General features: G+C 38.0%; 1 protein-coding gene across 1 annotated transcript in view; it reads left to right on the plus strand.

Annotated features, from left to right (window-relative positions):
• The window catches only part of LOC124802831 (dynein axonemal heavy chain 2), a 1,031,222-nt gene that overhangs the window by 385,999 nt on the left and 626,616 nt on the right, over positions 1–18,607 (plus strand). Inside the window, 1 exon segment of the mRNA XM_047263843.1 lies at positions 8,995–9,133. Within this exon segment, the coding sequence (XP_047119799.1) occupies positions 8,995–9,133 (139 nt within the window).

Raw genomic sequence — 18,607 nt, forward strand, 5'->3', positions numbered from 1 at the left:
GCAGACAGTTTGGCATTGGATAAAAATGAGTTATTTCTATCTTTCACTGATTCCTCTACTAACTAGCAACAGTGACATCTCATTGGATCTAAATCTCTTAATTTCACCACTGTTTATGATAAATCTTGCAATTGTGTACAACAGCAGGTTATGGTACCATTCAGAACAGTCAGTCACTATCTTCTTGAGTCTAAAATACACAAAACACATGAAAGATCAATTAATTGTGATTACAAAGTCATAAAAATTAATAAATAATTGAAAAGTCACTATTTTTTCCTAATAGTAGTGATGCTGAGTTGCAGACAAGCACAACAAAGAGACTGTCAAACAAAGCTTTCAGTGAGATAGGCTTTCCCCAGAACCAACAAAACACACACACACACACTAGTCTGGCCTTGGCAGCCAGAGACCGTGGTCATGTGTGTGTGAGTTGCTTTTGTGTGCATGTCTGTGTGTGTGTGTTTTTGTATGTTCTAAAGTAGACCTGTTTGGGTGAAAGCTATGTGTAACAGTATTTTTGTTGCTCCTATCTGTGACTCAGCACTGTGACCCAGCATCTCCACTGCATGGTGAGTAGCAACTTTCCTTTTCATAATATTGGCATTATTTCATCCTGGATTTTGCACTGTTCAGTTTTTACTTAATATATTTACTCATCTTTTGTACCAGAATACATTTCTACATTCTCTGTGTAAGCCAATGTTCATAACCAATAAATGATAATCAGTCATGCAGGCCATGATGGTAAGGTCCATGGTTCATTTGGGGGGAGGGGGGGGGTGTTAGTTCAGTGCCCATTACTGTAAACTATTCATAACTATCACTGTCCTGACAAAAGTACTTCACTTGATCATTATCCAGGGATCTGTTTCCTCTTTTTGTACTTCTGTATTGTCTGTTTCTTTTGGTTCGTCCTTCTGATTAGCTTCAAAATTCAAAAGCTTGAGGCTAGCTGTTGCTTTTGCTGATTTTTTTTTCATCTGACTTCATTTTCTTTGCCATACAAATCACTTACTTCTGTATCATCACAGAACAATGATTAATATGTGCCTTCCCATCCACTTTCAGTCCTGTGTTAATTATCAGTGACTATAGGAATTAAACAATTTTCATTCCATTAATTATAGTACAAACTTTTTTGCAGCACAGCTAACTCTCTCTAGTCATCTTTGTTTTGGGATACTAGTTTCTGGTACACCCACAAGTAACACTGGAATTCCTTTGGACTTAACAGAAGTATCTATTCAAAGTCCTAAGGAATTTCAGCATTTTTTGTTGTTGTATCAGAATCCATTTGTGAGATCCATCTCAATGAATTTAGAAACTCGTACATGTGTAACACTGCTACTGCCAATCATAGGATTCATGTCATGTTTCAGAATAACTGCATAATTTTTGCCAGCAGCAGCTATCAGAACTTGGACTACTTATTTGATCAGAATTTTACTTCTCACTCCTGCGTATTCAGTATCATTTATATCTTCCACCATTCCCTACCTCTCTTTCTACCTCGCATAAAAACTGATTATTTTGTGTTGCATCTTTCACCTGCTTTAAAATTTCTGAAAACTAATTTCTGTTTACTACTATTTTATACTGTAATTCCAAACACTATTCACTGCTGGCTTCCGTTGTGTATTTTAACACTTCTATACTCTATACTCTATACTCATGCATTGACCCTACAGTTCCATATACCTAAGATTTGCAATTCTAAAGTAATCCCCCTTTCACCGGCTGCCCAATCAGGGAATTTTGAGATAATCTCTTCTTTTAAGTTTAGGCTATCCATATGACACTGCCTATTTAATGTTGCCACACTTTGCTATGACATTATTTAGAACCTTGGGAGAACAAACTATGATAAAACTGTTCCACCTGCTATGCAAGATTTATTAGAAAGGCAAAATACCACCAAACTTCAAGAAGAATGTAATAATCCAAATTCCAAAGAGGGCAAGTGGATACAGGTGTGAATATTGCCGAAGCATCTTTTCAGTAAGTCATAGCTGAAAATACTAATGTGAATTATTCACAGTGGCTTATGACACAGGAAATCAATTTGGATTTCTCAGAAATGTTGGAAGACATGAGGGAATGCTGACCTCATGACTTATTTTAGAAGGCAGACTGCAGAAAGGCAAACCTACATTTGTAGCAGGTGCAGATTTACAGAAATATTTTCACAGTGTTGAGTAGAATACATTATAAAGTACAACTAGTGAAAAGTTACGTACAATTTATAAAGAAACTACACAGTAGTTATGAGTTAAAGGACATGAAAGGCAAGAAGTGGTTCAGAAAGAAGTGAGATTTGTTTACATTTTATCCCCAATGTTATTCAGTATGTACATTAAATAAACAGTAGAGGAAACAAAAGAGAAAACTGGAAAAGGAATTACAGTTCAGGGTGAAGAAATTCTATCATTGATGGCAAATTACTTGGAAGATTAGTTGAACAGAGTGGATAGTGTCTTGAAAAAAGTTGTAAGATGAATATCAACAAAAAGAAAACAATGATAATGCAATTTAGTCAAATTACATCAGGCAGCTCTGAAAGAATTAGATTAGAAAACGGTACACTAAAAGCTGACTGAAGATGAATTTTTTTCTTAGTTCAGAAAATGAACTTCTATAACAAGTTTGCTGTGTTACATAACACTAAATTTGCTGAATGAAGCTCAGTGCTGTTCTAAATTAGTTTGGGATGTGCTCAGCAACACCACTAAATCAGCTATCAATATGATTATCATTCTATGATTACCAATGTTGATCCTATATGGCAAATACACAGTACTTATCATTAAAGGTTTTGTGTTACAAAAATGAAGGAAAAGAAGAGAAAGAAAATCTTCAGCAGCCACCTCCTTAACCAAAAAACATCTAGTCAGACGTCCATAAAGTGAATAAAAATAGACATTATAATCTCAGTGTATAAAGTCATTGTATACAGAATGCTGCTCACCACAGTGGCACAGAACACTATGAAAATAGGCAGCAGTGTATTCAGGTGGGTGGTCATCATAATTATCTTTATAACCAATATCACAGGGAATACATTGTTCAGCAGAATGACCAACTGACATTGACCATTAGGTGGCATGGGCAATTTGACTGTGAAATCAAACAGTAGACATTGTTGATGTCATGTCAGGCTTTCAGTAAGCTGCTGAGCATGATGGAAATGTACTTACAGCATACCAGGGGGCGTGGATTTAGGCACCTTTCTCGGTGGACAAAAGTCTCTATATTTGCACGTTAACAAACATTGCCAGAGGTGAAAGAAAAGGGGAGGGGGAGGGGGATTAGAAGGAAAGATATATATATATATATATATATATATATATATATATATATATATAGAGAGAGAGAGAGAGAGAGAAAGAGAAAAAGAAATTCTTGGTCTGACCTGGTATTGAACACCAAGACCTTACCAGCATTCTTATGCATATGCAAAATGTATCAGTTAACTCACTTACAATCACAATAATAATAATAAAAATAATAATATTTAAAAAAATGAAAGATATCATAAAGTTATACCAAACAAAGATTTGTATGTGTCGTGTTCTCAATGTGGTCTCAAAACAGTCTGCACATAATCTAGCACTTAACTACTGAGACATCAAGATAGAACTTCATTTAACTATTGGCCAATGTACTTGACTTTGGTCACTAATTTACATGTGATTCCTGATTCTGTTTATCCATACATGTGTAGTTGTCATAGCAGTTTGAGTACATGTTTGCTGGTTGTGAATTTAATACAGATTGTGTAGTTACTACCATTTACGCCTAAAGAGCATTCTTCTAAGACATGTTCAGTCATTATTGGCTACTGCCCGACTCCATATACTTTACTGTTCACTGCAAATAATTTACATTTCTTTGCCTTATTCTGCCACAAAGTGTCTATGAAATGCTTTAAAAATTTTTCATATTAATTATGAGTCATATCAAGAATTCTTGTGGAACCACTTGTTATTTGAATTCCAATGCAAGAATATTATTTCAAAGTACAACAGCGTGGGACTGTTAACAATTTTTTTTTTTTAGTATTTGTCTTTTTTTACCAAAATCCATTCTTTTGTAGTGTCACTAAGTTGTGAAAATAGCAGGTGAACTTGAATTGCTCTACGAAATTGTGCTAGTCACAGTGATCCTAGTGATCCTAGCTCTTGGCAAAATAATATGAGCTTAACATTCAGACAACACTGATTTCTGAGATCAGCTTGAACTCAGTTCATTTTTATGTTAATCTAAGGTCTACTGGTTTATGATATCAGCTTGTAGTGTATTTGACAAACCTGTATTAGTAGTCTTTAATTGATTGAGAGAGGCCATAATCTGATTAAAAACATCAGAAAAGTTTCCTGGTTATACATTTGCAACTGTCTCTGTCCATCTAAACTTCTACTCTAAGACGTGGCAGTGATATGTTATTTCGCTGACCACGCTCAATTCAGAAAGAAGAAATCTGTAATCTGACAAGCAGCATAAGAGAATAACTTAGGATGAGCATACCCTAACCATAGTCTTTGTTTAATCTGAAATTAAATGCTGCCGTCCAGATCAAAATCGATCAAGTGGATCATGAGTTATTTTAAAAAAAAATCCGTAGCAACAGGCGTTGGACTTGTCCCTGGTCTTTAATGTTGGGAGAAGCAAAGTAGTCCATCCAGATAAAATATCTTTCATAGAAGACAGAGTGACCACAAAATTATTCTGAAGAGGTTTCAGAGTGATTTTACATGGGAGGAACTTGCGTGGAGCGTAATAATAACAAAATTTTGTACTGTCAGAAAAGTGACATGTCTGATAACACAGTTGGCTAAACAGTTATACACAACTTTCGAAGGCCCTTCTTTGAGGCAGATCGCGACAGATGTTAACTGAGGATGGACCTGTAACTGATGTCCGTTTACACCTCAGTGACATGTTTCTTTCTTTTTTGTCTTATGGCACATCTGATGATGACAGTATTCCAAAACATGTAACTAGAAGAAATAATGTGAGATCAAGACAGGAGAAGATAATTTTGTGTATAAGTGCACCATAGACACACATCTGTGCAAGGTCTACTTCGTCTTTAGTTATCAAGCATAATTTTTCTTGTCTATTTCTATGACAAGTGAGTTCATGAAATCATCAAAAGCCTATGAAGAGCCTTTACAGAAGCCAGAGAGAGCTGTTGTTAAAAGGTTCAGTACTGTTTTTAACTTTGCTTCTCAAATATTTTTAAGAATGTTCAATGGAGGAAGATGCATCTATAGTTTGATGTCATTTCCTTATTTCTAGTTTTAAAACTGTGTGTTACTACGACATATTTCAATCTTTCTGGATGTACGTCTTGACCAATCAACTGTTGCTGACATTCTACATATTGGCACTGCAGGTATTTCGTTACTTGGCTGTGGATTGTGTACTGGTACTGGGGTTGCCCTCAGTTCACTGTAACATAGCTTCCTGAAACAGATCAGTTCACTCGCTGCAAGATGTAACAGTTTACCTTTGATCTGATCTAAGGGATTCTGTTTCACAAAAATGGCCACCATGTCTGAAGTGTGACATGATTTGGTGACTTCCTCCCAGGAAATTGTTCTGTATACAGGCATCTTGCTTCTTGACTGATGTATTATGCCTCCTCACAAATGAAATGCTTGTCAGCTAACTCAATTAGTGTGTAGTCAGCTATCAAGAACCTGTAAAACTTTCACACAAATACAACATAACATAAGCAATAAGAATGTAATATTTATCTGATGACTTTGACACACCAGCAGTAGTGAAAACTTACCCTTCATAGCAGTAAAATGTTATTGTGTTGCAAATAAGATTCCAATGGATGAAACAGCTGTGAATGTTTGCCTAAGGGAAGTCCATCATCATACTGTTTGAAGATCGCTAGCGGAATAAAGGTGCACTTGTAGCATATTTGTCACATAACAAAAGTGTTTCTCTTTAATAATAATATTCATTCAATGTCGAATAATCAAGTACAATCCTTAGATTTCGGGACATCATACAGATTATTCTTCTGAATATGGTAGTTTATGAAGTTACAAACTAAAGGTTTGTTTGTATTAATAAATTTTACATTTTGATGCATTTTACATTTGGCAATGTACATATAATAATGTTACAAACATTTTTGTTATCAGTATTAGGTCAGCTGTGAGTTACTTAAAACTATGAACTTGGCACACTTACAAATTGCTTTTCATAAAGATAAAATTCTCCTCTCTGATAACTCTACAAATTTGCATGATTTTTTTTACACCGAGTAGTATGAATCTCACTGTAGATTTTATTTTCTGAAATTTAGTTACTCTCTGTAAAGCCCAATTAAATTTCATGTGTTTTGTTAATTGTGTGTTTTCTGTGTCATTGTCTTATAATGTAATAAGCTGAATTGCGGCCGTTTACATCTGCATTACTACCACCCAGTTATCAGTCAGGATGAATGGGTGTAGGCAGAAGGTGTACACAGGCAACACACAACATCCTATTGCAGAGCATACTGTACAACATGACAGTCATGATCTCGATGCCTGGTTCACCATTTGGATTCTTCCCCCGAGACACCAGTTTCTGAGAACTCTGCAGGTGGGAAATAGCGCTACAACATGTCCTTGGTTCTTGCCACCCATCTGGCATTAATTTGTGTTAATCCCTTCCATCTCAGCATTTCTTCACAGTAACTACTGCTTTCTTCACTCCATTTTAGTTTTCTACATCTGTCATTTTTTGATTTGTCTCGTTTTTGCCCCCCCCCCCCCCCCCCCCATCTCTGTTACATAAAACGGACTTAGCTTTTCACTCTTATTAACTCATACATGATGTTTTAGTAGTAATCTCTGTCTTGCATATTACCCTGTCTTCCACCTTTAAGCTGTCAGGTTTTCAAATCTCATCCAGTACAGTCCCCAACAATCAGTCTTTCCTTCACATCTCGTCAGTAAGTCTCCCCTGAGATGGGGTTCTGGGTGACTTTTCTGAACTGTACCCCCTTTCCCTAAACCTCTCCAGTCCTTTTCCTTCACCCTTCTTCCTTCCCCTTCAACTCTTCTGCCAGAAGAAGGAGCCACTAGCTCTGAAAGCATGTAAAAGTTAAATCCTTTTGTGTGTGCATGTTCCCCTGCTGCCACTTGGTGAGTAGATTTTTTATCTGTCCATTTCCATTAAATTGTAAAGAATATGAATTCTAAGATTTAAGTTTAAAACTGTTTTTATTAATTTATTTCTCTCTCTCTCCCTCCTTTCCTACTCCTTCCTCCCGCCCTCCCAGCCCCCCCCCCCTCCCCCCGTCTCTCTCTCTCTCTCTTCCCCTCCCTCTCATAACTGCTGTGATTGAAATAAAGGCAGTATGTTTTCAAGTGTGTATCGATGAAATCAAAATTTACTGCTGGGTTGCATTTAATATTGTGTTGCTCTACACTGTGAATTGCAACAGGCTTGGATCGTGCTGCACTTGCTATCAACAAGGTGGTTGAAATGTTGCTTCTCAAACCTTTCACTCTTTGACAGTTGCCCTCCAAAGTCCTCCAGTGTACATGGTGGATTCCAGCACCAATTCACTGCATGTTTCAGTTGGTTCCAAACATACTCAGTCAAGTTCATGGTAGCTGATATCACAGGCTGTGCCATTCAATTTATTCCTTCATGCTGGAAGGATGTGTTCCCAAGGTTTGGCATGTCATGATGCATATTAGTGTTACCATAGATGTACCAGTGTTCAAGATGTTGGCCTTAGCAGTTGAAATTATGGAACTGCATCTCTTGGACAAGCATTGGCACCTGGCTACCTTCAGACCCTTCTATGATGATCATTATGTGTCAGTGAACTTACCAGTCAAGAGAAACCCATGTCCATGATACTGGTTGAATTCCAGGTGTTTCCTCTTCACGCAAGCCAGTCTGGGGAGTTTGTACTATTGTTTGTGATGGATGATTAGATGCTAAATAAATCATGTGGAGATAGTTGTTTGCTGCCTATGTACAAAGACTCCTCACAATTGTCTTCAAAAAGGCAGAACACAGTTCTGTTAGGAAATGCCAAGATGGTTCCTCTAAAGGTGGTATGTCACATTTCCTTCCTCATCTTTCCCTATAACAAGCTTTAACTCTAACTCTAATGACATCTCTGTCAACAAGATAACCTTCCTATTTGTGGAGTGCTCTGAGCAATTTCAACCTAAACTAGTGCACGTATGGCATACCTAGCACTGTTGCAGATGAGTAGACTAGCTCTGGAACTATTCAAAGCAAACTTGATGTACATATGATTTAGTAATTGAGGAAAAAGTGCTATAGTGTTAGAAATACCCAGTGCTTAAAACCAACTGTGGTTACACTCTTATGAGTTTCCATTGCACTTCATAATGATCATTACCAACTTTTGACAATATTATGAAAAAGATAAATTGCTAGCAGAAACGTTAAGTGCTGGTAACACGTAAGCTTTCAGCCATAAGGCTTTCTTCTGAAATAGACAAAAAACACGCACACACACACAAATGCAGCTCACACACACTTGGCCCTTGTCTCTGGTTGCTGACGCCAACTTTTACTATACAAAACACATAATTAAGAGCATCACTGCTATTCTTAACTTTATCACATTTTGAGTATGTGAATCATTGGTAATAATACATTGTGTATTATAATATTGCCTTTTGTTGTGAAAGTTATACATCATTATTATTGCATTGTTGTGGTATGTCCACAGCCGAGAATGACAGGACCACAAAAGTTGAAGATGTAACAATATTGGGTTTATCTATAAGAGAAATGGTAGTATTAGTTACTTTCAATGTGTCTTAGGAACTAATAATGAAATTGATTCAGATGCTATATTCTATAATTGCACCAAGTACAATCAGTGGTGTTGTTATTGTAATCAATGTTGCCAAGGCCAATTATTTATTGTTTGTGGTTGGTTTAATGAATAATAGACATTGTTAGTGTACTTTCTATTACTCTGATTTTCAGAACATATTTTCTGGTGAAGATATAAGAAAGCAGCTTCCAAAGGAGACAGATGAATATGATAAAGCAACTAATATATGGAAAGACCTCATGTTCAAGATGTATAAAGAAAAGAATGCATTGCGTGCAACAACAGAGAAGGGTGAGTTTCATTTTACAGCTCTGTGGAGATTTTCAGGGTTATAATTTGAGAACTATGTTGAATAGAATTTATTTAAGTCATGGTTCTGTAAATAATTTTCTTAATGTGTTGAAGCAAGAAATAAATTTTATTAGAAGTAAGAAATAAATTATCTAAATGAAAGTTTTTAGATGGAGCAAACACTAAATGGAACAAAATTGTGATACATATGAACCAAGGTCCTCACTGATTATTGTGCAGAATTTTAAAAGCAGAATATAATTATGGATAATGTGTTCCCTTTCATTGCTTTTAATCCCATCAGTTAGACTACAGCTTGCAAGGAAGTATCTTAATACCTTTGCCTTCTCTAATGACCTCATTTGCAATTGGATGTTAAACATTAAGCCTCCTTCCTTTCTTCAAAATACCTTTAAAAGCATCTGAAACAGCCAACCATGGCCTCTGATTTTCTACTGTGTTTGATGTCACACCTTTTACTAACACATTTGCTGATTGTGAGGGACACTCAAGATTCGTAGTTTGATGTTCATCAGAGTACAAGTCCTTTATAAATAAGATAGAGCAGCTGTCATCTCAGATCATATACACCATTAACTTTACAAGTTTATACTGTTGTATTTATAATTTCACAATCCCTGCTGTATAAAATAGTGCCATTTTATAGAAAATGTTTGTGGCGAATATTATCACTGGGAAAGATGCCTCATATTTGTACAATGCAACATGTACTCCTGCACCTGAAAATACGAGGGCAGCTGGACTCTTTTCGTGGTAATGTGGGCTTGGAAACTGGTAGCACAACCAAGCCTAGGTGAAAACAAAGACAAAAACTCAAAGCAGAGGGACTCCAGCTGCTGATACGGAACTCGATCTGACGACTTACGTCATTGGCAGTGGAGAAGCCAAAAGTGTTAAACATATCTAACTGAAACATGTCTGCAGCATGAGACTGATCAACAACAAGGGAGGTGAGAGGGTGAAGAACAGATTTGTAAGAGACAGGAGCAGAGAACTGACATAGGATCGGACTCTGCTGTTTATTGTAGCTAACCAACTCCTGTGAAACTTCTGTTGGTTGGTGGGACGGAGGGAGGGAGGGGTGGCAAGTCCATGTACTTTTGTGTGTTTACTAAAGTCACTGCTGCTCCTGTGTCCACTTGTATTTTCAGCAGTTAATTAAACACATGTAAGTCAACAAACAATTTGTTTGGGGAGGCAGTCATTGTAGAGATACGCTTTATGTCCATTGATACTACTGTGTCTGCCTTGTTTGAAGAGGAGTTACACATGAATGCAATGTGGCCTTTCTTTTGACATTTGTTGCAAACAGGCCAATGCTTACGGCAAGCATCACACTCGTACTAGACAAAGCGGCACAGGCAAGATGTGACTGCTGTTGTGATGCAGCTTGTTGCTGTAGTGGTCATAGCTGAAGGTGCCCCATGTGATGCTGAGTCAAAGGTTGTGCTGCTGCAACAGGTTCCCTGTCATCCTGAACCCTTGCAGCGTACCTAATAGAGGTCGACTGAGCAACTTCCAATATGACTTCCAATACTCACCCCCCCCCCCCCACCCCCCCCATCCCCCCCCACTCCCATGCAGCAATCTGATTGCCTGCGGCCTGTGCTATATTGAGCACATCAGTAAAAAGTCTGATTCTCACACTGAAGTGCTTTTTCACGGAGTTCCCTACTTGGGGCCAGATGAATAATAACATCATGCACCATTTGATCAGTGTAGAATTCATTATGAACACAGTGACAAACTGACAACAACGACTAAATCCTTGTAATTCCACAGGGCAGGCTTTATAAGATTGGTTTGGCATTTCTGACAGTGGTAAAATTCTACACAAATCGCAATGACATGTTCTGTCACTATAATACATCAAGAGAAACTTGCACATTTCATCAAATGATAAGCTGGCCACTTCTTGCAAAGGTGCAAGCTGGCACGACAACTGATAATTGGGTGGTGATAGCCAGGAAAGAAAGAAAGCCCTACATAGGTTTGCATTGCCCATACGAAAAACCTGGAAATTTTGGAGTAACCGTGTCTCATAGGTATCCCAATCTTCAGCTGATTCATCATATGCCAGAAAGGGTGGTGGTTGCACTGATGGTCGGGTAACCTGCTGCGAACACACAGATGCCACTTGATTGACAGCTGTGGCAAGAATGTGCTGTTGTTCCACAACAGCTTTCTGCTGGGCAATGATACATTGGAACATTTCTTCCATTGAGATGTTTGTTGGATGAATTAGCATTGACACTAACACGGAGAAAACATAACCTGCACTCATTGCCAAGTTTGCTATAGCAAGAACAAACACGACTTATGGAACATAGTACTTTATAGATCAACACATAAGATACTTTATAGATCAACACATAAGGTACAATGAAGAAAAGGTGTGCATAACACTGAACACATTCACTGGACAACAGTAATAGAAGTTACAGAATAGGCCGAGCACTCGTTGGTGATCACTTAAATAATACAGTTTCTTTGGCAGCTTACCACAGCATTCCAGGAGCCAAATCATGTGGCCTATATAAGCAGTCCTGTGGATTTATGGATGCACAATCTCTGAAATTGTGCACATCGCGAGTGAAGGTACATCAGTGATAAAACATTAAGAAAATGTATTGCGGAAAGGAACAGAGAAATTTAAAGGGAAGCCCAAAAAAACCATAAAAAGGTTGTACATGAAGTCTGCAGTTAATTATGTCAGATATTAGTTAATGATATTTCAGAATAGGAATTTCTTATTGTATGTAATTTTGAGGAATGAATGGCAACTATCAGTCCCATCTTTTGAAGCTCAGACTAATGTTGAGTTAAAACATAGACAAAAGCATAAAAAGCTTCTGCATTTAAAATGTACTAATGCATGAAGGCTACAACACTAAGTGTTGTTTGTAACCGGTGGCAAAATACTACCTCCTCTCGCAACATGAGGTTTACAAATTCATGTTTCATATATAAAGATCTGTAACATAAAAAAACATTAAGGCAGAATATAATAACTAGACAAGGAATTTAAGGTGCAAAAATAGGCTGAAAAAGTTGTGAAATTTTAGCAAAAATGTGCTGAAAACATGTGAGTTCCAAATGCAAAAATGTGTTGTGGAATGCATTCATAAGTCATCCAAACACAAACTTTCCAAAAGAATTCACTCAAGCATTGGAAAACCTATTGAGACACACCGCTAAACAGACTGTGACCTACTTCAGTAACTCATTTAGAGACCTGTTTCTCTCGTATATATTTCTTCTTCTTCTTCTTCTTCGCAGATGGATCACTTAGGACCATGTGTAATCAACATTTGTTGGCCTTCCTTTTCACCCAGTATTCCTTCATAAGCAACGAATGGGCTAGCTTTCGTTGCATAGACCACGCATGTTGGTTAGTTTTTCTCTCTTCTTCCTCAAAACCCCATCTGTTTGTGATTTTTCTGATTTCATTTCTGTCATGTAGATTTGGAGACCCTAATTCTCTCAGGTCTTTTTCTATCTGTTTGTACCAGTTCGGTCTTTTAGTTTTGTTCTTTAAAAGTGTATGGATTTTGTGTGTTAACCTGTTTGAGTCCATTCTTTCCAAATGCCCCATGAATTGGATTCTTCACATGCATATTGTGTCTTATTTTGGAGATATTTTTGTATATTTCTGCATTGGGTTTTGGATAATGCACACCATGTTTAGTTCTTGGTCCTAGGATTTTCCTCATTATTTTATGTTCTTTCACTTTTAATTCCCCTTTTAGTGTTCTGTGTTGAAGGTTTAGTGTCTCGGATGCATAGAGAGCTTCGGGTTTAATTACTGTTGTGTAGTGTCGTATTTTGCAGTTCCATGAGAGACTCTTTTTGTTGTAAACGTTTTTTGTTAACTGAAATGCCGTCTCCATTTTCTGGAGTCTTGATCTGACAGATTTCTTTTCATTACAATTTTCTGCAATCCATTCACCTAAATATTTAAATTCGTACCAATTTTGAGATCAGAAGGTACATCTTTGATGTCAGTCATAAATTTTGTGTTTTCAAATGAAATTTGTAATCCTATTTTTGCTACCTGTTTCTGTGCATTGGTAATGTCTTGGGCGATCAGTGCCATGTCATCAGCAAATGCTAAACAGCCTAATTCTATGCACTTACGTTTTGGTCCCATTATGTGTACTGGTGCGCCTGCTTTTCTCCATTCTCGAACAACTTTATCAAGAGCACAATTGAAGAGCACTGGGGACAGTCCATCCCCTTGTTGTACTCCTGTGTCTATTTTAAACTCTGTGCTCAATTCTCCCATAAATTTTACTTTGGATTTGATCTCCATGAGTGTTTCTTTTATGATATTTGTTGTCTTTTGATCTAGTCCAAATTCTGCCAACACTTCAAAAAGGCATTCTCGGTCTGTACTGTCATATGCTTTTTTAAAGTAGATAAATGTGAAGACATAACTTTCGTTTGAATACTATGCAAATATTTCATTGAGTTTTTCAAGTTAAGGATTTGTTCCACGCATGATCAACCTTTTCTGAATCCACCTTGGTATTCGCCTAGTTTTGAATCCAGTTGAGGTTCTGCTCAGTTTAGTAGGGCTTTAGACAGAATTTTGTATGTTATTGACAATAAAGAGATTCCACGATAGTTGTTGGGGTCTGTTTTACTTTATTTTTTGTACAGAGGGTGTATGATTGTTGTCTTCCAATCTGTGGGGATTTTTTTTCAGTTTTCCAGATTTCAAGTATAATTTCTTTGAGTTTTGCAATAAGATTTTCTCCTGCATTTTTCCATAATTCTGCAATGATTTGGTGTTCTGATGCTTTGTTATTTTTCAGTGACTGAATTATCTCTTTAATCTCCTGTAAACTAGGTGGCTTTGAGTCTGGGTTTCGTAGTGTATGATGGAACTCAGATTTTTCTGCAGGCTTTCCACAATTCAGTAATTTAGAAAAGTATTTTGCAAGAATTTCACAATTTTTGGTGTTGGTATGGGCGATTTCCCCCATGTTCATTTTTGAATTAGAGTGATGGAGGAGAGTACTTTGTTAATTTTTGTTTGAATATTCTGTAGAAATTTCGGGAATTGTTTTTCTTGAAATAATTTTCTCTATCTTACAATTTTTTGTCTTTGTGTTGTTTAAGGACTGTTCGTATTGCTTTTATGACTGTTTTCCAGGTATCTTTGAGATCTTCCAGGGTCTTCTGATTTTTGTTGCACAACCAATTTTGCCACATCTGTTGTCTGAGATTTATCAGTTGGTCACACTCATCTGTCCACCATGGGTGTTTTCGTGTTCTTGTTTGCAGTGCTACAGTTTCAGCTGCTTTTAAAAGTCCTGCTTGCAGTTGTTGCCAATTTTGTGGTTTTAAATTTTGTGTTTCTTTTGTAAATTGTTCATTACCATTTATCTTTTGTACATCATATTTACTGTACATTTATATATAGTGTCTGACCAAAAAATTGAAGCTACCAGAAGACATGACCTGATATCAATGTAATTTCATAAGCATGCACACCATTCTACAGGTACGTAAATTGTTCAAATTGTGATTCTCCATGAGAAGTAGAACAGCCATCAGAGCGCAGTTGTGGTGTTCAGGTTTAGTGTTGTTACTTGGCCTGTTAGGGTATATAAGAAGCATAAGATGCGGGAACAGTGTCAGCTGTTGAGCGGTCACTGTGAAGGACACAGAGATGCCACATACTCACGTGAGACAGGGTTATAAGCACATAACAGAATTTGTTAAGTTCTCAGTATGGGTCTCTGTATGGCCAGCTGGTCAAATTGTACTATATCCAGATTTGTGGGCATTCAGACGTGGTGGTGGCCTGATGTTGGGCGGTATGGGAATGTGATGGCAGGCATAGTCTTTTCCCAGGTCTAGTTGAACATGCTGCAAGGGAGTATCTCCATGTTGTGTACTCGCACTTTGTAAGCCCTTCACATCTGTACCTGTGTTATGAGAACAAGAAAAGGACTCCCTGCTACATTATGTACCATCCCGCACCATATGTGAAGTGGCTATAAAACAAAGCACTGCTTCTGTACTTAACGTGTAGATTTATTCCAGTTAACTCTGTATATTATCACAAACTTTCACAAAAGGTGAAATGGGAACCAACAAGCCATAATGACTTCTTGTTAACATTATGTGAATAGTATGTAACAACAATTGCTTATCTACTTCATATTTGTCTTCTTTGGTGCTGGAGATCTTCCACAGTACCAGAGCACCTTCATTCCTCTTTTCCCCATGGAGATTACAAATGCTATCCACCAGGTAAACTCTGCACCTGTTCACTAATACTTCCCCATAGTATATGGCTCGATGTTTAGAAACTAATTGCGATCACACACATCTTGATTCTGAGCTCTATATTTGAAATTTGTGATTCTTGTCCTTCCATGAATGTCATGGATCACAACATCGGCAATGAATTGTGGTTCTGCACGACCCTGGATGATCATCCTCAATGAATGTGTCAGAAGCCTGCTGTGAGATCCTTTTCTTCCAATGAGTTGGAGAGGTAGAGTGGTGTTACTCCTGGCATTATAGTGCGGGGAGAAATGACTTCAGATCATGGCTGATAGTGATCAAGGGAACTCTGATAGCGCAGTAGCACATCACAGACATACTGCATCATCTCTCATTGACGGTATCATGCTGCCATTTTTAAAAGGACAATACTCATCCACACATGGCACACGCCTCTGTGAAATGTCTGTGTGATGCTCAGGTGTTTCCATGGCCAGCAAAATCCCTGCATCTGTCCCCAACAACATCCCCACATGTATCCCCAATAGAACATGTGTGGAACCAACCCAAACATCAACTCCATCTGGGTGCTAACATCCAGGATATCAAGGTCCAGTTACAACAGTCGTGGGACAGCTTGCCTCAGGAGGGAATTCAGTAGCCTTATGACACCCACCCAAACCAAATCATTGCATGCATTCAGGGCAGAGACTGGGCAACATAAAACCGATATGTGAAGTCATACTGCCAAGTGCTTTGTAAATTTGACTCAATTTTGTAATCACTGAAATAACAACCACATAACCTCTCAACCTGTAAAGTTTGATTTTGTGTCCTCCTCCTCCTTTCTGATGGAAAAAAAATAGCAGCACCATAGCAACACCAAACAATAATTAATGTGTTGCTGTTATTGTTGTTGTTGTGGTTGTTGTGGTCTTCAGTCCAGAGACTGGTTTGATGCAGCTCTCCATGCTACTCTATCCTGTGCAAGCTTCTTCATCTCTGAGTAACTACTGCAACCTACATCCTTCTGAATCTGCTTAGTGTATTCATCTCTTGGTTTCCCTCTACGATTTTTACCCTCCACACTGCCCTCCAATACTAAATTGGGGATCCCTTGATGCCTCAGATCATGTCCTACCAACCGATTCCTTCTTCTTGTCAAGTTGTGCCACAAACTCCTCTTCTCCCCAATGCTATTCAATACCTCCTCATTAGTTATGTGATCTACCCATCTAATCTTCAGCATTCTTCTGTAGCACCACATTTCGAAAGCTTGTATTCTGTTCTTTTTTAAACTAGTTATCGTCCACGTTTCACTTCCTTACATGGCTACACTCCATACAAATACTTTCGGATATGACTTCCTGACACTTAAATCTATACTCGATGTTATCAAATTTCTCTTCTTCAGAAACGCTTTGCTTGCCATTGCCAGTCTACATTTTATAGCCTCTCTACTTCAACCATCATCAGTTATTTTGCTTCCCAAATAGCAAAACTTCTTTACTACTTTAAGTGTCTCATTTCCTAATCTAATTCCCTCAGCATCACCCGAGTTAACTCTACTACATTCTATTATCCTCGTTTTGCTTTTGTTGATGTTCATCTTATATCCTCCTTTCAAGACACTGTCCATTCCCTTCAACTGCTCTTCCAAGTCCTTTGCTGTCTCTGACAGAATTACAATGTCATCGGCGAACCTCAAAGTTTTTATTTCTTCTCCATGGATTTTAATACCTACTCCGAATTTTTCTTTTGTTTCCTTTACTGCTTGCTCAATACAGATTGAATAACATCAGGGAGAGGCTACAACCCTGTCTCACTCCCTTCTCAACCACTGCTTCCCTTTCATGCCCCTCAACTCTTATAACTGCCATCTGGTTTCTGTACAAATTGTAAATAGCCTTTCGCTCCCAGTATTTTACCCCTGCCAACTTTAGAATTTGAAAGACAGTATTCCAGTCAACATTGTCAAAAGCTTTCTCTAAGTCTACAAATGCTAGGAACATTTGTTTGCCTTTCCATAATCTTTCTTCTAAGAGAAGTCGTAGGGTCAGTATTGCCTCACGTGTTCCAATATTTCTATGGAATCCAAACTGATCTTCCCCGAGGTCGGCTTCTACCAGTTATTCCATTTGTCTGTAAAGAATTTGTGTTAGTATTTTGCAGCTGTGACTTATTAAACTGATAGTTCAGTAATTTTCACATTGCCTCACGTGTTCCAATATTTCTATGGAATCCAAACTGATCTTCCCCGAGGTCAGCTTCTACCAGTTTTTCCATTTGTCTGTAAATAATTCATGTTAGTATTTTGCAGCTGTGACTTATTAAACTGATAGTTCAGTAATTTTCACATCTATCAACACTTGGTTTTTTGGGATTGGAATTATTATATTCTTTTTGAAGTCTGAGGGTATTTCGCCTGTCTCATACATCTCGCTTCCGTATGGGAAAGCTAGTATTATTTTCACTCATGTGGTATACAGAAGAAAAAAGATTCATGGGGTCATTGATCTCAAGTGACACTCGGATTTCTGCCTCATGGTAGGGCAGAGTGCAGCCCTCTCTTGTCTGTCATCACCAGAGAGGTCTGTTGCCCATGTAGACTGTCTGTGTTGCTGGCTGAGCAGTGCAAAGCTTTGATGCAGCAGTGGAGTTCAGAAGCTTGCTTCCTCTGTGTGGCAGGATAGGTGGTAACCTGTGGCAGATCTGATGGCAGGCACAAGTGTTTTGAAGCACACCATTGAGTGCGCATTGTTGAACAAGAGATTCAGCAGCAGACAACTCCTACATGTTGCTGTAATGACTCAGTGATGTTATCAAGGATGATTACCTTGGGCACAAAACCATAGAGACTGGAATGAGGATCAATGGAAATGTGGCACCTGGTCAGATGAATAACATTGCTTGCTAAACAGGTTGATGGTCATCCAGGAGGTTGGCTGTTCAGAACATCCACCATGTCACAGATGCAGGCTAGTTAGGTCAGTACTGTGTTTTTTGCTTTTGGAGTACGTTCAACTGGACTTTTGTGGGTCCCATGGTAGTAATTGAATGGTATATGACAGCAGTAAACTATGCAAACATTATTGCAGACCACCTGAATCCCTTCATGCTTGATGTCTTACCCAATGATGATGGCATCTTCCAGCAGGATAGCTGTTCATACTACAAGGTCATAATGGTACTACAGTGGTTTGAGAGGCATGA

This window comes from Schistocerca piceifrons, chromosome 6 (assembly GCF_021461385.2).
Source record: "Schistocerca piceifrons isolate TAMUIC-IGC-003096 chromosome 6, iqSchPice1.1, whole genome shotgun sequence".
NCBI classification, from domain to species: Eukaryota; Metazoa; Arthropoda; class Insecta; order Orthoptera; family Acrididae; genus Schistocerca; species Schistocerca piceifrons.